This window comes from Helianthus annuus, chromosome 10 (genome assembly GCF_002127325.2).
Source record: "Helianthus annuus cultivar XRQ/B chromosome 10, HanXRQr2.0-SUNRISE, whole genome shotgun sequence".
NCBI classification, from domain to species: Eukaryota; Viridiplantae; Streptophyta; class Magnoliopsida; order Asterales; family Asteraceae; genus Helianthus; species Helianthus annuus.
In genome coordinates, this window is record NC_035442.2 from 144,282,545 (window position 1) to 144,306,145 (window position 23,601).

General features: G+C 36.9%; 2 protein-coding genes and 3 long non-coding RNA genes across 5 annotated transcripts; 1 reads left to right on the forward strand and 4 right to left on the reverse strand.

Moving 5' to 3' along the window:
* Nucleotides 1-284: 284 nt before the first annotated feature.
* Nucleotides 285-825, reverse strand: LOC110882767. The gene is made up of 2 exons (XM_022130705.1): nucleotides 744-825; nucleotides 285-655 (listed from the first exon to the last, which is right to left on the reverse strand). Exons 1-2 carry the CDS (start codon nucleotides 823-825, stop codon nucleotides 285-287), a joined length of 453 nt encoding a protein of 150 aa, XP_021986397.1.
* Nucleotides 826-9,943: 9,118 nt separating this feature from the next.
* On the reverse strand, nucleotides 9,944-11,319 carry LOC110885873. Its single transcript, XR_002562474.1, has 2 exons — nucleotides 11,266-11,319; nucleotides 9,944-11,096 (listed from the first exon to the last, which is right to left on the reverse strand). It is a non-coding gene; the product is annotated as an uncharacterized LOC110885873 (long non-coding RNA).
* Nucleotides 11,320-11,747: 428 nt separating this feature from the next.
* Nucleotides 11,748-13,635, reverse strand: LOC110885872. Its single transcript, XR_002562473.2, has 2 exons — nucleotides 13,113-13,635; nucleotides 11,748-12,104 (listed from the first exon to the last, which is right to left on the reverse strand). It is a non-coding gene; the product is annotated as an uncharacterized LOC110885872 (long non-coding RNA).
* Nucleotides 13,636-15,170: 1,535 nt separating this feature from the next.
* On the forward strand, nucleotides 15,171-19,640 carry LOC110885874. The gene is made up of 2 exons (XR_002562475.2): nucleotides 15,171-15,703; nucleotides 18,830-19,640. It is a non-coding gene; the product is annotated as an uncharacterized LOC110885874 (long non-coding RNA).
* A 454-nt stretch (nucleotides 19,641-20,094) lies between these two features.
* Nucleotides 20,095-22,460, reverse strand: LOC110885875 (multiple organellar RNA editing factor 8, chloroplastic/mitochondrial). Its single transcript, XM_022133594.2, has 4 exons — nucleotides 21,994-22,460; nucleotides 21,331-21,428; nucleotides 21,139-21,204; nucleotides 20,095-21,046 (listed from the first exon to the last, which is right to left on the reverse strand). Exons 1-4 carry the CDS (start codon nucleotides 22,359-22,361, stop codon nucleotides 20,271-20,273), a joined length of 1,308 nt encoding a protein of 435 aa, XP_021989286.1. The 5' UTR covers nucleotides 22,362-22,460; the 3' UTR covers nucleotides 20,095-20,270.
* Nucleotides 22,461-23,601: the final 1,141 nt, after the last annotated feature.

Here is a 23,601-nt window from a genome sequence, read left to right on the forward strand (position 1 = left end):
TTGTTTGTCGTGTTACCTGTGGCCCCGGTGTCTATGTACCATTGTTGATCCGGCGGGTGCAGTGACATGGTATTAAAAGCTTGGTCCAATTTGGTTGCTGTAAAACCCATGTCAAAAGTGACATGGGCTTGCTATGGTCTTTGTCCTAAGATTCCGTTGTGTGGGCTGTTCTGATTGGGCATGTTTGTTGCAGCTGGGGCTGTAGGGTAAGGGCATGGTGGGATGACCCATTGATACATTTGAGTCCAAGGGTGTGGCCTCCATTGCCCATAACCTGGTGAGAATTATGATGCTCCAACCGGAGGTGAGGACCAATTTTGAAATTGGCCAGAACCACAACCACGGCCACGACCCCAAGCTCGACTGCCACGATTGTTGGAGGAGTGGGGAATAGCGCCGGAACCCGAAGAGGGTGCTTGAGTAGAAGCATTAGCACCCGAACCTGAACCTGTTAGTAAGGCCGAATCAGTAGAAAGGCGGTTGGCTTTGTTAGTTTCTTCAAGCACAAGAGCAGATCTGGCTTCGTAGAAGTTGGGGAAAGGTTTCTGGCTTTGAAGAATTGTGGCAGTAACACCGTAAGCTTCACTAAGGCCACTGAGAAGTTGAATAACCAGTCCTTTTTCGGTTACCGGTGAGCCCACATTGGCTAATTGATCTGATATAGTTTTTCCACAAAAATCAAAGTGAATTAACAAATGACTTGGTAAATCCTTTATAAAAATGGTAAAAATGGATTAGCTAACGGGTGTCGATTGTTGTGATAAGTTTGCTTCTACACGATGGTTGAGATTTGTAGGTAATTACATGTTCGTTGGGGACGACCATTTGCATTAGGGATCGAGGAGCACATGAAAAATGAACAAACCATGTGCATACGTTTCTTTTCTTTTAATTTTTAATTAATAAATAAGTGGAATGTATTTTGTATATTATTAACCGAGGTGAAGTTTGGGAAATTGGTTGTGTCACATCCCTTGTGCAATTTAAAAGTCACATTCTTACGCATTGAGGACAATGTTAACCTCAAGTGTGGGGATGGGGAGAAAAAGTTTTTGATTTTGACCATTTCATTTAAAACTACACATTGAGGACAATGTTGATCTCAAGTGTGGAGATGGGGGAACAGTTTCAAAAAATTTTCAAAATGTCTTTGTTCGAGCGATCTAAAAAGCACAAGTAATTAAGTCAATGAGGGATGACATAACCCATTTGGTCTTTTGTCATGGTCAAGTTCGATTTATTAACATGATGGGTATTTAGCGGGTAGTTATTTGGAAATAATTCGCTTAAGAAACTAATGTATTTTGCATATTACATATCCTACCCCTTTTACGTGAGATTTTGAGCCACTTTTACACATCATATGTATATATATTTCTTTGTTTGAGTGTGCCATTAGTTACGTATTGTAGAACTTGCAACTTTTGATGCATTTGAGACCATAGACCGAATACGACACAGGAATGATTAAGGCATTAGGTAAACCTTTTTCTTTTTACACCATTATCTTATCCTTACCCAAAATCAATCCCTTAGTCTCCAACTTTGAGCCTAAACCTTTCGTTTGACCAACCATTTAGCCTTTGACCGTTAAACCGTTTATTTTTAACCTGTGTGATGAAAATTCGAATTTAGGACTAGTTTGTTTTGTATAGTTTTGATTTATATTCGAAAATAGACGAAAATTCAAAAAATAACATGAAAAATAGCAGAAAATTGTTCTGAAAAAGCACAAAAATATGTGTTGTTAGTTGGTTGAAAAAAAGGCGAAAAATGTTGCCTTGTAGTTTGATGTTCGTAGTTAGTTTGTTTAATAGTCTTTGTAATAAAAATCGAGTTTTCATCACCTTAGCCACTTTTAAAATATCCTATTCCATACCCTTAACCTAGCCCCGTTACAACCCTTAAAGACCTTTTGACTTGTGCTTAGTATTCGTGTTCAGTGGTAGAGAATGATTGAGTTGCAAGCCTATGCGGGTACGTGTTCTAATCGGTTTGAGTGATCAGTTGAAACATGTTAATGCATCATAATTAGCTAACTTTTTAAACCGAGTGGAAAGAACATTGTGAGGGAAGTGTATGATGTGTTAGTTTCAAGGGCGGGTTAATCTTGGGTAACCATTTTTATGTGATTAATCACTTTATCGCTAAATATTCTAAAACTTGTGAGAATTGAATCATGAACCGGGCATGACATTAGACCTTAGCTTGAGTTTCAAGAATGGAAATTGAATTTCTTGTTCGAAGTAAAAGACAAGTGTGGGGATGTGATACGTGGTTGAAAACCGGTGCTTTATTATGTTTAAGTTTATGTTTTTACATAACTTTTAGTTTTGAATGGCCTACTTTTGATTAGAATTGTATTTTGCAGGTCTAACGGAGTTTAAGGAGTTATATGGAGCATCGGGAGCGAACGGGATCAACCGGGAACGCGAGATAAGCAAAACACGAAAAAGTACCCTACAAGGGGTGTCGCCGACGCCACCAGGGCCGTCGGTGACGCACCCGCGTCAATGGAAATGGCGTAGGCAGCAGTTTAAAGCGTCCCTTTTGGCATTTCTCGGGGGAGTCGGCGACGCGGGGGGTGGAGTCGCTGACGCCCCCTCCTGGTGGCCGACGGCTTTGTTTCGCGTTTTTTAGCGAATAAAAACCCAATTCTGGGTTATTCAAAAGGGGGTTACGAGTTTTGTGAGTTTTGAACTTTATCTTGGAACCAAGAACACTTCAACCATCATTTTCCATCAATCCCAATCACCTTCATCAATCTGAATCATCGAAACCCTAATTCTTCATCATTCCATCCACAATCCATTCTCCTCCATAATCCACCACAAACCCTAAACCTCATCACCCTCATCCTCAAAGCTTCAAGATGACAAAGTTTGAGTTCTCATCATCCGTTGATCATGTTCCGTTCACCATGAACGGCTAATTCTCTCGGGTTTCACCCCGATGTAGAATTTTGTAAGGATTACTAGGGTTTGCTACTTGTTTAATATTTGGTTTGTTACAATTTGAATTGCATTTGAATCATTACATAATTGTCTTGCATTTGTATTGAATCCATAAATTGTTAAGTGAGTTATGAAATTTGACTTTGTGGAATGTTTATGTGCAATTATGCTTTATCTTTTGATAGGATTTATTTGTCCAAGGTAACGAAGTGCATTACGGTCTGTCTTGTACGTTGATAGCAATCGGCACCTAAGCCTCGTGATTCTAAACCGTTTATGAACTAATTCAATTAAGCCAAGTTAAAACGTGTAGTAACCCTAGGTCCTACAATTGTCGAACCGGGTGTGAACCTTGTTCTCCACTATTGTTTTCAATCCATAAATCAAGTTTTCGTGCAGGTCTCAATTGATCAAGTTTTCGTAGTTAAGTAATTAAAAACAAATTTGCCGGTTTAATCTGACATCTCTTCAAACAAATAAACATTCAATTTAAATCATTAGCAAGCTTCATAAAAGTGACATCCGTTAATAATCAATCACATCCATACACAAACCACAAACTCTTCGTGGTTCGACCCCTTACTACCACTAATGCATTGTTAAGGGTAATTATGGTATATAAATATTATCTTTGACCAGAGCGCGACACTCCGATCAGTATGCCAAAACCACATGTGCATCCGGATGTCGATCTAATGGCTCTTCTGGCGTTGATGATTAGTTTATTTCTCTAGCTTGTTTACATTTATTTCTCTAGTTTGTTTACGTTTATTTCTCTTAAGTTTGTTTAAGTTTAATTAGTTAGTTTGTTTAAGTTTTACTATTTAGTTTGTGGTTGTTTAATTATATAGTTTATCCACGTTTAATTATCTACAATATATGCTTTATAATTTTAATTATGCAATTTGATATTTTTATTTATGTAAATTTATATAATTTTTTTTTTGTTTTTTTATATTTTAAATTCATATGATATATTTATTTATATAAAAAAGGAAAAAGAAATAGGGTAACCCAGTCTAAGTAGCGCCACCAAATAGGGTTGGCAAAGGTAGTGGATGGTCTAAGTGACGTGGCGAAAGGAGATTGATGGAACTTACGGTAGGGGTTAAGTGCCCCCTCCCCCTTATTGAGTTGTACTTATTGTATTTTGGATGTTTTATGCAAAGATTGATTGTATTTTGTATTTATTTGTTTATACCCCTTGTGGGTATTTTAAGCCTTTCTCTTAGTTGATTGAGCCTTATTTACTTCACACACACCCACAGCGTCTCTACTTACACCACATCCTCCTCCGCCATTCAGGGTCGCCGATAAACGCCTTTATTCTTGTCGATTTCTCTCCGGAAAACCTTTTAAACCTTAAGGTAATGATGGTTTGTTTGGTTAGAAAGTTGGGCTAGGGTTTTGAAATTATTTTCTGTTCGTCCTGGATCTGTTTTGGTGTTCCATTTGTCGTTGAATGATGGTTGTATACCGTTTACGCCTTTCAGGGCTGTGTTTGGAGACTTTTGGGGGCAATTTGTTTTTTATAGCTTGATTGTGATGTATCTTCGATTACTTTCTAATGAAGATGAAATCGTTGTTTCACTAGAGGAATTTTGGTTAATAAAATTTGTTCATCTTTTTTCCTTTCACGTTTTGCCTTTTAGGCTAATGTGTGGGATGTTGTAGACTACTGTTTATTTGTTGTTACTGTTTCGATGACGATGAACATGTTTGTTCGTCCGAGAATCAGGTTGATGGACATTGTTTACGTTTGTTTGGGATGATGTTGATTACTCTTTTTTTATGAAACATGTGTTGATTTTGTGAGTTGTGGTTGATGTTTTGGTGATGATGAACATCTTTGTTCATCTGAGACTTTGTTTGATGAGGATTGTATTTGTTTGTTTTTGGTTATTTTTGTTCTTTGAGATATTGTTTTTGACGACAATGAATATATTGTTTCATCTGAGAAACTATTGCTCGGGTGGACGTTTGATTTGTTGGCGCAAATAATTCTATCCTAAAATGTTTTTTGTGTTTCCAAAGAGTATGTAGAAATTGTTTAATTGTAGAAGGTTTTGTTATGTTGGATACTAGGCCAATTTGGGTTTGCCCGCTTGGTAGAAACACATGCCTCTTTAGGGGGACAGGTTCAAACCTGGGCAAAGGGGAATAATTTAGAATTATGAGTGTAAATAAATTTCAGATATTGGTGATCTCTATGAGGATGGGTTGTAGCTCATCTAAGAGTTTTTTCATTGTGTGTTTAATGAGGCGATGATGTTGCTTTTCATTTGGCATGACATGATGTAATGTATCCATGATAAGCTTTTGAGCCTCAAGGCTTGCTGATTGAAGTCGTTTAGGCATGTGATATGATTGTGTTATGCTTAATGACTCGTGTATTTGTTACTTTATTGTAATACTATCGATTTGCAACAAGTGGATGCTTTATTGAGTTGTACCTATTGCATTTTCGGTGTTTTAAGCAAAGACTGGTTGTATTTTGTGGTTATTTGTCTGTACCCCTTATGGGTGTTTAAGCCTTTTTCTAGGTTGATTAAGCCTCATTTTCTTGACACGTAGGTGCTTTATTGAGTTGTACGAATTACATTTAAGTTGAGTTGTATTGTGGGTATTTTTGGTCGTACCATGTTTGGGCATTTAAACTATTGTCTAATTTGCATACCAAATTGTAACACCTATGTTAACACTTGATTGTACATGGCGAACGGGTATAATTACTATCATGGTGCACTTTGTTTGGCTAGGTGTAACACCTTGAAAATTCATACCCAATAAAATAAAGACACGTGTCATGTAATACAAACGTGTTATGAAAACGGATCCAGATAAAGATGTATGGTAGGATTTAAAAGCGTCGATATGTTAATTAATACCTCTGAACAACCTATTAAAAAATCCCTAACCATGATATACTTAATCAACATCTAAATTATGTAAATAAATCTGGTTGTCCTAAATAATAAATTGATTATAACCTAAGACATGGATCCAATGTGAATTCTCGGTATTTTCGACATTTTAAAACCTCCCACAAGATCCAAAATGTGTAAGTACATGCAAAGCATGCAAAGTCTGAACACTTGGTCCCTCTACTGAAAAGGAAAACATAAGATTCAGACTTGTAAGAAATGCATGGTCAAAGCTTGGAAGTTTACAAATTTTTGGATTCTGGTCATCGGATACGGACCGTATGGCCTTAGGCTTACGGTCCGCAAGCCCTGCAACTGGGCGATTTAAGCAAGGGTCGGTTACGGACCGCATCCGTTTAAGCATACGGTCCGCAAGAGGAGCATATGGACCGCAAGGACTTCTGCTTACGGTCCGTAAGCCAGTCGCTGGCAGCAGAAATTGGACAGCTGCCTGTTCAGCAGGTTGCACCGCCTTATATGGATGGTTTTCAAAAACAGGGACCTTGCAACTGGTATTGGGCAACATAGGGACACCTGGGATCATCCCATAACATTTGTAGAGTGGCTTGGCATGATTTTGTGCATTTGGGTTCACTATATAAAGAAATAGAAGTTGCAACATTTTTGTTCACTTCAACACTCACTTGGAAACATTGCTCTGGAGCTTCTCTGGACTTCAACAAGTTTTCTTATAGTCCCTAATCATACTTAGGACCCTTGTAAGTGTCCTTAATCCTTGTTAATTCAGTTTAGCTTAGTTAATTAGCTAAAAGTCAAACCGTCGTAATTAAGGTTTGACTTCGAGATTTCTCAATAATTATCCAGTCAAATCTCGAATTAAAAATACCTATGAGTAGGTAATTATGTGGGTAACAAACCCTTAAAAGGGTACCCTCTGATTCCCACTCTAACTAGGTCAATTGTCGGGTCAAACTTGATCTTAAAAAGTCAACAGAAAGCTTTATTTCAGATTAATGCATAATTAGCAATGTAGGATCCATGCAACCTGTTTATTCATTAAGATAACTTGGTAATTAATGTAAGAACATGTCTAAACGTGTTCACCGTGACAATTTTCAGTTTAGGTTCGGTTCGGAACCGAAAGTCGTAAAGTTTGACTTGTACTTTGACTTTTAGTTCTGACCCGTTTAAGCCTAGTTTAGGATTGCCTTAGAGCTTCTTTTGGACCTAGTTACATGTTCGTATAACCCTCTGTGATTATACGGCTTGGTTCACTAGTTGTCCAATTATTATGCAAGTTTCCGTTAATTGCCTAAATGTTGACTATTATGCCCGTTTTACCTTAAAATATGATTTTTGAAAAAGTAAAAGAGTAGGAACCTTCACTACTGATTTATAAACTTGTACCCAAAATTTGATATCAGTTTGAGGTATAGAATAGGAGTTATGCTCATTAGCGTAAATAAGAAACTTTTTAGTAATTAAATGGCATAATTAGCATATAGCATATCTAAACTCAAATTTTTTGATATCAAACTTTGTACCTGATATAAAATAATATTTTGGGATTTTTGGATATTTTTATTTATTTTTAGGCTGAGCATAACTTAGAGTTCTAAGCTTATTTCGGTTATTACCGGTTTTGCCCTTTCGGGCTATAAAATGAGTTTTGCGAATCCTTCTGATATCAAACCTTTTTCTACTGGTCTAATATGATAAGTAAATTATTTTGAGCCTTCTAGAATAATAAAAAATATCAGTTTTCCTTTCAAAACCCGGAAATGGCTCCAAATCGCCTTTTAAGCGTTTTTAACGCATAGTATGTGTCAAAACTATTTTAAACATATAAGGGTTAATGCCTACTGATATATGCAGTAAATTTTCATATTTTTACAGTAAGCAAAAGACTTAAACTCAGATTTCCAGTTTTGACCTTTTAGGCTTATGTGAAATTACCAAAATGCCCCTACGGTGCTTAGTATGGTTATAATTAATAAATTTCACATATAAGTTATACCCTACTGATATAACTTAGTAAATTAAGTATTTTTACTGTTTACATCAGACCTGAAACTCAGAATTAAATTTAAACTCTTTTATAACCTTTTAAATGACCAAAATGCCCTTACGAGGCATAGTTTGGGTTTAAAATCATTTTGGGCATAATAGAAGATATCTTACTGATGTCACAACATATTTAGTGCATGTTAACTCAGGGAACTTGTATATGATTCATATGGTTACTCATTACGCACTTTTCGCGTTCGGATCGGCTTATGTAACTAGTTTACACATATTAGCCGAAGCAGGTCAAACCATATCATTATTGTCTCAAAATCCAGAATGTGTTTAAGTTACCCATATTAAACAAGCATGCAAGCTTGTCGGGTCAAAACCACATTCTAAACCAGTCTTCGCCTTTTCATGCGTTTGAACCGTATCTTCTTTAAAACTAACCGGTCTAAGCTTAGGCTTAATTAAAGACCCGTTAGAAATCTAATAGGTTATTATAAACCTTCGTTCCAGAATAGGAAACCCGGTAAAAGCTAGGTGCACTTGCTTGTTGTGAATTATACTTGCAAAGGTAAATAATTTTAACTTATTTTCCCTTATACGGGCTTGGGGTACGGTATATAAAATACCGCTTGGTCGGGCATTTGACCTTAATTCATTGGTGGTTAAGTATTATCAAGATGACCCGTTTAAAAATTTGGTTTTGTTTGTTTAACGCCATTGGGAGTTTAATGACCATGTCCCGGATATCCTTGACATCATTCATAGAATGGCCACGACCTTAGCACACGGGTGTAGGCGTACACCCGTCAGTGCATTTATAATTATTAAGGTATAACCGCCAGTTACAAGAATATCACGGCGGGACTATATCATGTGGTGTGTCTATTAATCTTTAACCCGGCACGAACCGGGCAACTGAACGCATAACAAACATGTAATTCTTTTACAAGTTTATATTCAAATAATTATCCCAAGTGATAAAAATCTTTTTGTGCCATGTGCATTCAAATCAATTTTAAACCTTTTCAAAATGAGTCAGTTAAATTGTATTTACCAGTGTAAACTAACGTATTTTACCAAAAAGGTTAAGTGCAGGTACTACTCGTAATAGGCTGGCCTCTCCTTAGCATCAATAAGAGTCTCGCAAGCTTGGATGCATTAAATCTGTTGAACAAGTTTCCTCTTTAATTTGATCCGCCTGTGGATCTGTTTCAACTGTTTGTGATACTTAATATTACAATTCATTCAGTTGAATTAAATCGATCTTTTGCTTCCGCTGTGCATTTAAATATTGTGTTGTTTGACTATGATGATATCAACTACGTCACGATACTCCCCACCGGGCCCACCGGTAATACGTGGAAATATCGGGGTGTGACACTAGGAAACATTTGTTGCGGTCATGTCACGCTTCCGAGTAATAGTAAGCCAACGATTTGTTGTCAATTGATAGTATTATAATTTACAACATTATTTGGAGTTTGTTATTTAAAGTTGGTTGTTGTGAATTGGCTATGATGTTTTGAATTTGGTTTCATAAAATTTGTGAAGGCTTAATGAAAGCAACCGGCATGAACCAGATTTCAGAGCCCAAATATTCTTTTTTTCATACTTGAAAAATAACTCTCGATTTTGATTTGTATTTTTTGTTTTGGATCTTTTCGTCTGTGTTTACGCTATATTTTATTGGCGATGACAAGCATTCAGTTTTTGATGGTCTTTATGGCTACCATCACGTTAACAGAAAACATTGCCACAATTATGTATCGAGCCTATTTGTAGCAACGTGCAAATAAGTTTCAATAATTTTTATAATTATGTTTTATTTGGTTATGGTACAACTTAAATGACGTCTTAATTCATTTGTATTAGTATGTCAACTTCCAACAATATGTGGACGTCTTGGAACGTCTAGCTCGGCTTTTTAGAGGACGTTGCAGAGTTGGAGCGTCTAATAAATAACAAACTAATTGACCTAACTGAAACAATTAGCAAGATACATTACACGCTAAACAGGTCGAGTTGCAAGTTGAAGTAAACGCGCTTATCTTACGTTTCGATAGGCCTAATGTTGTTAGCAGGAAGAAATAAATCTACACATATATTTGTGGTTATAAACGTTGAATGTTAATTTGTTGCATTAGTATAAACAATTTATCTAGTTTCAAAACAACTTCCCTAGTTAGTTGCTTAGGTGGAATTATTTTGTCATCAACCACATAACAACATTTGGCAGGGACGTAGTTCATCTTTGAACCACTTTCCAATTTTAAGCACGGGGGATCTGTGTGCTCTATCATTGTGCCCCACTTTGTCTTAAAGTAGTACGTAAAGCATGACTACCTGCGGTGGTTCCTTCCCTACAAGATCTGTTAGTACAAACTGAATATCTTTTGTTAGCTCGTCAGTCACTCCAAACATGATATACTTCTGGTTTGAAGGGCGATGAGTCACACCCACACTCAGTCCAGCAACACCAGCTTAACATCGTCTATAAACATTGGGATGTTCTTGGTATGCTGAATTTGTGGAAGATACTCTAAAAGGAAGTAAATAACATGCAAATTCATAAGATTGGCATGGAACGATAGTCTGTATACATTACCAATCCGTTAGAAGTGAGCTTCAGCTTCTGGATAGATCCTCTAAATGCAGCAGTACCATAGTGAAGGTCGCCTACTGGTCGAAGCGATGGGGGAACATGGCTCCAGCAACCAAAACCTTTAGCTTGAAACGATGTGCCTTCATTATGGAATTCAATGCCCACAGAACATCATAAAGGACACTCTGAGAATTTCCATCCAAGAAATGTTGTAGTCCTGAAAGGTTTAGGGTTTACAAACGTGATTATGCATGGATAAGACTTGCGAAATCTTTGAACATGGTAACATCCCTCTTGCAATGGAGCTGCACTATATAAATGGGCTCTGCCATTATAAGCTTTGGGGGGACTCAGCAGAACATAACTTCTCCTTGATCAATAGCATGTCTGATTTTGGAAGTGATGTTTTCATGCACGAACTAGAAGAAGAGGTTGTCTCTTGTTTAAAAGCAACATAAAATTTATAAAGAAATATAGTCGTTGACTGATTAAACGTCACTAGGAAATGATTGACGAGAAGCCCGATGGATCTTAATGCAAGTGTGTTAGTATTGGAATGCCCAATTGGTACAAGATCACTAACTTGTATATCATCCTAATCCTCGTCATCATCCTCATCCTCATCCTCAAGCTCTAGACCTAATTAAAAAAAATAAAACATCACACGTACACATAATGACACTTGACATTTAATATTAGATATGAAATGAAATTAACTAATCATAAATATAATAACTATCAATTGCAATTGAATGATTTTTTTCTCTAGTGGTCAGTGAGTGACGAACTCAACTAATAACACACTTACCATGTGGCCCCAGCTTGTCCATAGCATCAGGAATCATATTCATGGATCTAATAATATTAAATATGAAATTAATCATGGATCTATATATGAAAAGCAAACTCGAACAAGTTATATGAAAATAATCAGGGAAATTAAGCACTGGCGTAAAAATGTGGTCCAAGCTTATCGTACAGTTGCCAAGAGGCGAAGCATGTCTGACATCCGCAGGCAGCGAAGCATATCCATCCAATGCTAAAGCTAGTGAAACGGATATATCGTCACCCATTTGCTTCATAAGTTTTAATCACACCATTAACCCTTTAAGGTGAACTATGACTGTTGGAGTTTTCCGAGGGATTGTGAAAAATGAATATTTTTTTCTTCTTAATGAAAATGATATAGAGGGTGGATATCCTTATTTTTAGAAGATGCAAGCACTTGTCCTAACAACTTTATTTGTTGTTTACAGCTATAAAGGTTTTGAAAATGGCCATATTATGATGTATGTCTTTAATAAAGGAATTAAAGTCCAAGTCTAAAATCAACACTTCAATAAGGGTCTGGCACCCCTGATTTATTTGGACATCCTGGTTACCTTATACGACGCGTATAGGATTCATTAATTACTAGCCAATCATTGGCTGGCAGCAAATGACTGGTTCAAATATTTGCCAAAAACGTAACTAATGTCCTAAAATGACATCATGATACGAACGCTTTTATCGGATTGTTTCGTTTGTGAATTTTCATTTAAGTCAAATGGTCCCCGTATTCTTGGCTTTATAACAAATTTCTGGACCTATACGACGCGTATAGAGCTCTATACGCATCGTATAGGGTTACCTTTTCAGACTATTCCCCTGCAAAGTCAATAACATTCTTTAAGAATCTCGTACATCATACATATACGTCGTGTATAGGGCTATACGTGTTGTATTAGTCATGCATTTAATGCATTGAAACTCTGTGCAACACGTATAGCCTATATGTGTCATATAGAGGGGTGCCCAAACAATTTTGGGGGATGTCAAATAGATTAGCATTTAGAATTTTGAGGTGCATTTTGTAACTTATTTTCCCTTTTTCCTTTTTTAGTTTATTCATTTTGTTTTCTGATATTTAGGGCTGCAAACGAACCAAACTTTCGGCGAACAGTTCGTGAACTGTTCGACGGGAAGTTCGTTTGTGTTCGTTCGTTTACTAAACAAACGAACACGAACAAGAAATTTCGTTCGTTTAGTTAAATGAACAAACATAAACAGAGGTCGTGTTCGTTCGTTTATGTTCGTAAACGTTCGGTAACGTGTTCGTTTTTGTTCGATACTTTATTAGTGTTTTTAGTTTTTATATTTAATTAAATACTTCAAAATTCCAACAAATTAAATATCTAATAAGTGTCGGTGTATTATATATTCTGTCCATGAACGATTGTTTATGTTCGTTTGTTTCCATTTGTGTTCATGAAGATTAGTTTGTGCTCATTTGTGTTCGTCAATGTTCGTTGCCTAAAATTAACAAACAAACACAAACGAACACGAACAAGTTCATTTCCTTAACAAACGAACACGAACATAAAATCTCGTTCGATAAGTGTTCGTGAACAATTCGCGAACACATATATTTCTTAACAAACGAACATGAACAAGGTCTTGTTCGTGTTCGTTTGGTTCGTTTGCAGCCCTACTGATATTCCCCAAATGGGAGAGAATATATGGCTAAAAAATGACAAAACATATATTGTAAATCATGAGGGTCAGCAGTTTACTTAAAAAACGTGCCTCATTCATCAGATCTAGTAAAAGGATATTTTAGAAAATCACCTCATAATGTCTACAGATCTAACGTTTTAGGAAGGGTGAGAAACTTACCTCATTCAACAGATCTGGCGGTGGAAGTTCTCCAAAAAAACAATTGAAAAGTTCTATGACCACAGATCTGAAAGTTGTAAATCCTATAGAGCTTGGATGAACATAGTTATGGAGTTTCTTGATTCAAAAATCGAAAGTGGAGCTCCAAGAACACAGACCTGAAGATTGACATGGAGAAAACGAGATGTGATCGTTGTCAGTCCCACAGATGGCGCCAATGAAGAAACACGAAATCACATTCTTACCGTATTCTACAAGATACCAAGAATCACACATTGTTCTTTCTCATGAATCTAGATCTGCAGTGCAATTAGGGAAAAGGAAAGAAATGTGGGGAGTAGAGATGGCTGCTAGGAGAAGAATCTCCTTTCACAACTACAAAAATGTGGTTGGCTCCATGTCTTGAGCCATAAAAATGAGGTGAAGACCTCCTTATACAGGGGACATGAGTCACCTCTAACTTTAATGGGCTAGGCCCAGTTACAAGCCCCCAACGCATTGTAGTGTAAACTAGGGATAAGTTTTTTTCCCAAATACCGTATGCCTACTAGTACATGTGCACGTACCGGTTTTAGGTATTTGGCACACGTATTGGTACCCAGTTTTATTTATTTTGATATTCGGTATCTTCAGTATCAATATGAGTAAAAATGGTTACTGGTATTGAAATTTATATAGACCTATAAAAGTTTTTTTATATTATATTTTACTTCGTATTATGGTATTTGTGGTACTCATATTGATTTTACCTATTTGGTACCCGTATCGTATTGGTACTCATACCAGTTTTACTTATCTGGTACTCTTACTATATTGGTACTCTTTTCGATTTTACTTATTTAGTACCCGTATAAGTGCTCAATAACTAAAATAAAAACAAAGTGGTATTAAAGCTGCTACCGTATCCGTACCAATTTATTTGATATGGTATTTGGTACCCACTTTTATTCAAATTTGGTACCGCTAGGTACCGGTACGAGTACGTTTACGGGTACCGTACCTAATAATAAATAATATCATAAATGCGATAAGTGATAGAGAAAATCAATGTCATTGGTTCAAATACCATACCTCTTCATAAACTAAGCCTGTCTTCAAGGCGCGTGTATCATCCCCGCCCGTGCCAAGCTGGACTTGTCCTTTGCATTGGAGATATGCGTCCGACAATGTCCGAAGATGAGGAGCCCAGGGCGTGGTTTGCCTTGGTCTAAACAAATGATGGGTGGGCCTAGATCCGAAGGAAATTGAAGGAGACGAAAGGTTTTTCACTGGAAGTTCGTGGGAAAAGAAAATTTTCACCCAACTTCAGCTATTTTGATTTCTTTTATTCTGATGAAGTTTGCAAGAAATAATAAAAACTCAAGTTGCTGGTGACTGGCTTGTTGTGTAAATCAGAGAAAGAAGCTAATATTTTGAAAGAAAAAGAAAAAAAATACTCCCTCTGTCCCATCAAATGTGTCTTATTTTGAATTTTCAAAGTGTTTATTTATAAACTTTGACTTTAATTATATATTTTTTGTGTTATATAAACTTGATGAAAATTAACCCGATAAAAACACTTGTAAAACACACTCAAATCATATAACTTTCATTAAGTATTATCTAACACAAACAAAATTATTTAAGGTCAAAGTTTATAAATAAAGACTTTGAAAATTCAAAATATGACACTTTTAATGGGACGGAGGGAGTACATGTTTGCAGAAGGTTGGCGTGAAGAAGAAGCAAAAAACTCAAAAAGTCAAAAAAGTTGATTTGAACTTAATATATATTAATATAAGAGTAAATTACAAGTTTTCTCCTTTATGTTTGCGTCAAATTTCAGGCGCTGTCCTTTAGCGCAAAAGTTGACAGGCGGTGTCCTTTACCTTTCAAAATCTTGCACGTTTTGTCCTTTAGGCCAAACCCAGTTAGATTTTTTTGTTAAATCTAGTCATGTGCCTTGCACATGAGGGCAGTCTTGTCATTTCACCATTCCAAGGACTATTTTGTAAAGAAATTTTATGCAGGGGCTATTCTGTATTAAAGTTAAAAATAAAAAAAATTCTATCTTCAAACACAATCAACCATTCTCCCTCACTCAAACAAAATCACCAGATAACTTGCCCCCTCTCTCTACTCTCTCTCTCTCTCTCTCTAAAACAACCACCACAACTCATCTGCCGTTGACACCAGCCGCCACCGCACCCACCTTCGACAACCACCTCTCTCTACTCTCTCTCTCTCTCTTCACCTTATGACGCCACCACCACCGTCTTCACCAACACCACCATATGCAACCACCACCGTTTCATCTCCTCCCCTGCAACCACGACTGTCTTCACCACCGCCACCGTTGTCTTCACCATCCAACCACCACCTCCTCCACTGCAAGCACCAACTCCAACACGCCTCCCCCATCGTAGGGTTTGAAACAGTTGATGTGCGTGTGAGGTATAGTAATATTGAATGACAGAGAAAAGTACTGGCGATTAAACAAACCTGAAAATGAAAAGTGTCCAGCGATGAGGTGGGGAGAAAGAATCGAGTTACGGGTGTCCGTGAAGAAGATGACTTGCAGAGCAACCTTCAGCCGAGCTGCTATGAATTAGGTTAGATATAAGCCCATTTTCAATTAGGCCACATTGAACTATTGGATTATTGGAGTATTGGGTAGAGGTGTAAAGAAAACCAGTTTGGTCTGCTTGTATGGGTTTTTGATTTGGGTTTTTGATTTATTATATGATTTTCTTGAATATATGTGTAATTAAAATCCATCCTCTGTTTTGATTTGGTTTTTGATTTATTACTAGGATTACGACCCGCCGCAATGCGGCGGGATGCTTTATTTATAACTAAGTCGATCTACGACCCACACGTTGTGTTAAACCTGTCAAACGGGGTAAAAATAGACGATGTAAAAACGTTCACCCACACACGCACGTTGCGTCGTGTTAACTCGCAAAATTTAGAACGAAACGTAAAAACGTTAAACCAAAGACGCACGCTGTGATGTGTTAAGTCACAAAATTTAGAACCAAGCATAGAGCGCAAAATTTGCGGAAAATGAAAACTATAAAGGACCAAAGTTGAAAGTAAAAAAAGTTATGAGGATAGATTGTAAAAGATAAAAAGTTTTGGGTTAAAAGTAAAAAAACAAATAGTTTTGGGTTAAAAGTAATTTATGAAATACTTTTGGGTGAAACGTAAAAAAATCAATTTTTTTTTTTTGGAAAACCCCCAAAGCCAACGTTACGACAACCATATGCATAACAATTTTTTCTTTGAAAAATCCCCAAAGCACACCCCGCGTTGCGGCGGGGCATAAAACAGTGTCAAATAGTACTAATGTCACACAACCGTCATCGACAACCAACACTGACTCGACCTATAATATGCGTATTGCGACGAACCTGTCAAACATGGAAAAATAGAAGTAAAAACGTTGAACCACACATGTACGTTGCGTCGTATTAACTCAAAAATTTTAGAACTATACGTAAAACGAAAATTTGCGAAAGATGAAAAGTATAAATGATAAAGGTTGTGAAGTTAAATTGCAAATAATGAAAAGTTTTGGGTTAAAGTTAAAAAAATAAATTATGTAGGGTTAAAATTGGAAAATGTACAAACCTTTGGGTTAAAACAAAAAAATCAAGTTTTTTTTTGAAAAACACCCAAAGCACAACTTACAAGTCCTAATGCACAAAAACTTTGCTAATTTATATAGGTTTTAATATGATTTTTGAAATATATTTTGTTTTGTTTTGGGGTTTTAATCTGCACAAGTTTATGGGCTGAATCTGGTACAAATATTTTATTCTGGGACAAAAAAGTGCAAATTTGGTCTGATTGTATGGTGGTTGTAGATGAAGGGTGGTAGTGGTGGCGGTGAAGGGTGGTGGTGGAGGTGGAGGATGGTGGTGATAGGTGGTTCTCAATTTCAGAAACATATATGATATATTATTTTGTTTTATTTTTACATAATAGCCCCTTGATATAAATATCTTACACAATAACCCCTTGAATGCTGAAATTACAATAGTACCCTCATGTGCCTTGCACATGACTAGATTTAACAAAAAAAATTAACTGGGTTTGGCCTAAAGGACAAAACGTGCAAGATTTTGAAAGGTAAAGGACACCGTCTGTCAACTTTTGCGCTAAAGGACAGCGCCTGAAATTTGATACAAACATAAAGGACAAAACTTGTAATTTACTCTTAATATAATAAAAATTATACATATATATTAACTAAATGTTATAAATTATAAACTAAATAAATATTTTAATTATATTTTAATAATGTGAGTATATATATTAAAAATAAATATAGGTGATGATGTGTAAAATGTAAGGATATGTAAGGATGTTTGTAGAGTTGGAGATGAAATTAAGGGGTTGTTTGACAACTTCTGAATGGTTAAGTGTTGAACCAGTAAGAGATCATTAAGTGCTGAACCAGTAAGAGGTGTTAACCATTAAGAGCCAGTATAATGCTTAACCATTCAGGCGCAAATGTTTGACCAATTCAGATTAGATGTTTTAACCATTCAGACTCAGTATAATGCTTAACCATTTAGAGGCAAATGTCTGAACCATTCAGACATCTGCTCGCGAAACAAACAGTCTGAACCATTAAGTACTGAACCAGTAAAAGATCTGAATCATTAAGAGCATCGTTAAGAGCTAAACAAACAGCCCCTAAGACTTTTTAAAGATTTGTAAGGATATGACATGGCAGCTGACTAAGCAGCTAAGGGCGCCAAAGGGCGTGCTTAGCAGTAGAGATAGTCTAACCACTCTTAGGATGCTTGATATTCAAATTTTGGGAATTGGGTCATGTAAAAGCAGAAGGGGTGTTTTACATTATAGGCAAATTAGATTTAAATAATCCTAGCTTTTTCAATTTGACCGATAATAATCCCAACTCAGTTATTGGTGGTCCACTTTTGGCAGATAATAGTCCGACGTTAAAAATAGTTTAACGGAGTTAAGTTTTTTTCCGAATTACAAACTGATGTTTTATGGATTTTGATCAGAATGAGGATACAAGTCGAGTTATGTAAAACTTACCTCGAAACGATGCTTCAAATGACTTAATTTTTGTTAATTAGAAGTTTAAATACCCGAATTGAAGCACCGTTTTCGTCGTTTGGGGCAGTATTTCGAGGTAAATTTTACATCAATCAACTCGTATCCTCGTTCTAATCAAAAGCCCTAAAACATTAATTTGTAATTCGGAAAAAAACTTAACTCCGTTAATCTAACGCAAACTATTATCGGCCAAAAGTGGACCAGTTCGGATTATTGTCGGCCAATAACTGAGTTGGGATTATTATAGGCCAAATTGAGAAAGCTGAGATTATTTAAATCCAATTTGCCTACATTATATTCCGAACATTCATATATCTAGCAGATCAATCTAGTTTAGGGTATTTAGTAAGTATACTGTCTGATAGGGATGCTGATGATTCAGTCTTCAAAACAAACACATTTAGGTGTTCATTGAAGTTGGTTATTTTACTGCTCATGGTTTTATGTTTCTTCAGGAATATATCCATTACGTGCACAAACAACAATAATTAATTACCTGTTTTGGACAAAAAACGTTCTCAATCTGACCCGAACCAATTTAAACATATAATTAATTACCTGTTTGACACGTTACCTAACCTGCCTGCTGTTCATTGTCACTTCTGCAAATAAACTATATGCTTTGACTCATTTCCATACAGCAACTGAACGAAGGAAAAACACGCATAACGATTACACGACGATGGAGAGAGCGTTGCAAGTGAAAAAGGTCAACTCGACGTTTCATGTCAAAATGGGTTGAGAGCATAGCAGACGCAGCTAAGAAAGGTGAGTGTGGTCAGCAACAACTAGATTGAAAAGGAAATTGCTCTTCAACAAATTTAGCAGTCTGTTAACGTGGCAAAAGCAAAAGAAATGGCACGAATACGGGCAGAGAAACGCCAAAACCAAAAGCTGAGAAAGTGGTATCATGTTACAAGAGTAAAGGGTACACAAAGAAAAAGTCAAAGGAGGGGAAAAAGTGAAACTTTTTCTTGTGTGGTTAAAGACTCTTATAAAACTACTTGCTTGCTAATTGTCATACAAGTTTCTTCAGTTCTCTCATCGGCTATTTAGACCTTCTCTTGTTATTTAAACACTTCTACTAATTAACCAGCCAAATATTGCAGTGATCATTGGGTAAAATTTGTAACTGTTACTATGATACAGATTCACAGGAAAAGGTCTGTAAGCAGTCAACTGTCGAGATCAAAGAGCTTGGGAAAGACTTGACCTTGACCTTTTGAAAAGAGACACAAGGAAAGAAGACGTTTCTCTTGCAGATCAAATTCGCAATGTGAAGAACAAAAAAGCTCAGGTTTTCATCAATGGAGCTATGTGAACGACAGCCCATAACCCATTATCATCCATTCTCTTAAACGTTGTATCAACTCTATGTTTTAGTCATCGTTTATTCGTTTTTGTAAAACCAGAAGACTATTTTGTTGGATTCAGGTACTTTGATAGAAGCTAGATGAGTATATTATGATATGAGAGCCAGTTGTTGTGGACTGGATATAGCTTTTGTGGTGATACAAGACCATTCTTTGAATGCATCACAGTTTCTAGTCAGTATACATGATAAAACTTTCTATATACAATAGATATATCATTTTCTTCTTGTACATTGACACCTCCAAAGTTTACGTCTCGAACTCGCAAGGTTGTATAAATAGCTGAGTCGAGTTCAAGCTAAAGGTAGTTTACTCTCTTGCTTGTACTAGACAGTTTGGTAATGTATTATGAAGACTTGTATTATTAAGATTGCTCGTTCAAACGCTCTCGACTCATTCTAGCACTAGTTTGAGCCCGGGTTGGCTCTCACTCAGTCACTCGGCTTTAACTCATGTAAAGCCCCCTCATGTGGTCATAGAAATGGCCAAGTTAAAACATAGCATAATATAACGTGTGACATGAACCAAAATACAATAAGTTAACAACCTGATTATCAAGGCAAGTAAACACCTCAAAATTAACCGTTAAGCAGTAAAAAGTTATTAAACTAAAGCAAAGATTATATAACAATCTTATGAACTAGACAAAACTCATCAGGTCCAAGTAACTGAAATAAAGTAGAATTTGCGCTTCATGTCTATTATATGCTCACTGATAGTTCTGTGAATAGTTTGCTGGAGGGGGCATGTCTCTTCCAGGTATGTCCTGGCTCTGGTAAGGGTTCCCACCACCTCCATTTGGTCCATAGCTGTTTGGTCCCGGTCCAGACTGATAAGGTGCACCCCCATAGTTTGGCCCTGGTCCAGACTGATGAGGTGCACCTCCATAGTTTGGCCCTGGTCCAGACTGATATGGACCGCCTCCACTGTTTGGCCCCGGTCCAGACTGAGATGGACCGCCTCCACTGTTAGGACCTGGTCCATACCTTGCCTGTTGCTGGTAACCGGGAGCATTTGGCGGCATACCACCGCCCATGTTGTTTTGTGGCGGCATACCACCACTCATGTTGTTTTGTGGCGGCATACCACCGCCCATGTTGTTTTGTGGTGGCATCCCTCCGCTCATGTTTGGTGGGCCCCCGTTGTAGCTTTGACGGGGAGGGCCCCAGTTAGATTGACCACCAGCATTAGGTGGTCCTCCCATGCCGCCACCTTGTTGCATTCCACCCATGTTACCAGGCGGTGGTGCACCGCCAGCATTGGTTGGTCCACCTACGTTGTTTGGAGGTCCTCCCATTGAACCACCGGGTGGTCCACGGTTGTTCTGCATGTTTTCTCTTCTCCTCTCAAAGTTTCTTGACCTATCAAAGTTGCGAGGCCTGTCATTTCTTCTGTTTCTCTCGTTTGCTCTAGCGTTGTTTCTGATCCATTCCTCATGGTACTTTGGATCGTATGGAACAGCTTTCCCATCAATAAACGGTTCCCCTGCCACATGAGTATGCAAATGCAATATAAACTTACTTTTCACACGTAACCTCGCAAATTGAGCTAGTGAAATATTATATTGAATGTGATACCTCCATAATCCTTGTTCTTAACATCCAAATAAGAATCAGGTAGCACCCAACGAACACCCGGTAACTCTGAACAAAAGCAAAAGAATATTTGTAAAGATTGTAATAAAACCCGATGAACAAAAGCAAAAGAAAATTTGTAAAGCCTGTAATAAAAAACCCGAGAGTAAAACAAAAAAGCAGCTAACTTGTTACCTTTTAACTTGTATGAATCTTCTTCAGAGACAAGGGCTCCAAAAGCATAATAGCATCTAGTAGAGACCGAATAGATTTTCATCCTTGCTTCATCATAGCTAGAAACAACAAATTATAATTAAACCCAACATAAACTTCATAAGATTTTATACCTAAAAAAACACAAAGCAATGCATATATGTATGCAACCAAACAATCCTGTATATTATAGTTATACACAAGCTATAGATTGATGAAATGATAAAACGCTTGATATTTGATGGTCTGAATTCTAAAATAAAAACAATGATAAATTATCCGAAAAGTTATTTTTGACCAATCCAAAAGTGAACTTCATAAACTTCAAATCAAACTAGAAACACAATACAATGCATACGCAGCCAAACAGTCCTGCATATCGCCATATTGTAGGTACCCAATCTAAAGTTTAACAAATGATAAGGTGTTTGATCTTTGATGATCTAAAATGATATTAGTTCTATACTATCCCAAAAATGCATAGAGTCCACCTTCAATACTAAAATCAATACTATTCAACAATAAACAAACCCTAACACCTAAAAATTACAAACAGACATGAATATATACATTTCATACAACAAACAGCAACTAAAAAGGTTACATAAACTTGCTTTACAAATAAAAATTAGGTTAAAAAAGTACCTTCCAACAACCTTCGCTAACGTGTTAATATACGAATCAATAATCTCATCTCTAGTAGGTTCACCTTCAGGTTTCTCAACAACAACAAGCCAGTGTTCAAAATCACAGCCATCAAGCAGGATCGTCTCCTTAGGGGGGCGATTAGACCAGTTAGGGTTTGAATCGTTTAGAGAAGATGTGGTTTGGCGCGTGGAGAAAGTACGGATCCCAGTGGCCACAAGTGAGGCGTGACGGAGGCTGTTGGCGGCGGCGACAAGCGGCCGGAGGCGGAGGATGGAGGCGGAGGTGGTGGTGGTGGTGTAGAAGCGAGGGGTTAGGGTTTGACTGGCGGTGGTGATGAGCGAGCGAAGGAGAACTCGAGTCGCCATTTTCAGGGTTTTTGAAAGTGTCTAAAACCCTAGTTGTTGATCAGGATAAGGGAGATGGGAGAGTGTATAGCGTATAACGTACATTTATACTTATTTTAGTTTCATACTTTTGGTTAATCATTTTTGGGTGAATATAATTCAAAATTAGGTATTTGGGTGAATATAATTCAAAATTTGTAGTTTAAATGCAAATTGGATTTAAATAATTTTAACTTTCTTAGTTTGATATTAATTTCAACTCAGTTATTTGCCGATAATAATATGAATTTGTCCACTTTTGGCCGATAATAGTTTGCGTTAAAAATATGTTAACGAAGTTAAGTTTTTTTCCGAATTACAAACCAATGTTTTAGGGCTTTTGATTAGAACAAGGATATGAGTTAATTGATGTAAAATTTACCTCGAAATGCCTCAAACGACGAAAACGGTGCTTCAATTCGGGTGTTTAAACTTCCAATTTACAAAAATCAAACCGTTTGGAGCACCGTTTCGAGGTAAGTTTTACATAAATTGACTCGTATCCTCTTTCTGATCAAAATCTCTAAAACATCGGTTTGTAATTCGGGAAAAAAAAAACTTAACTCTGTTAAGCTATTTTTAACGGCGGACTATTATCGGCCAAAAGTGGACCAGTTCGGATTATTATCGGCAAATAACTGAGTTGGAATTATTATCGGCTAAATTGAGAAAGTTGGGGTTATTTAAATCTAATTTGCCTAATTTAAATTATGTTAAAACGAGTTTTTAGAATTAAATGTCTGGTTGGTCCATGTGATTTGCAAATATTGCAGACTTGGTCCTAGTGGTTCAATAATTACACATTTGATCCCGGTGGTTTTAATTTTTACACTCGGGTAATCCTTATCAGTAGACTAGGTTAGATTTCTCAGTTAAGTGCATGTTAAATGACTAGAATACCCCTTCACAATTAAAAAATAATAAAAATATAAAACATATTAGCCTACCTTCTTCATCATCTCTCTCTCTCCCTCTCTCTCTCTCTCTCTAAAACCTACCACCACCCTTAACTACCGGCCTGATGGAATGGATCTTGTGAAGTTAAGTGGATTCTTTGGATCTCTTATGCAAAGGAGCACACTATAACGTATGAGCCATTTCCGTCCGCCATCATGTGAAGAGGTTACATCCCTGCTTTCACCACCCATTGTCGATAATTGTAATTTGCTCCAACTGTTTGACAGAAGACATCAAAGGCTTCATCGTAAAATAGGTTCCAGTA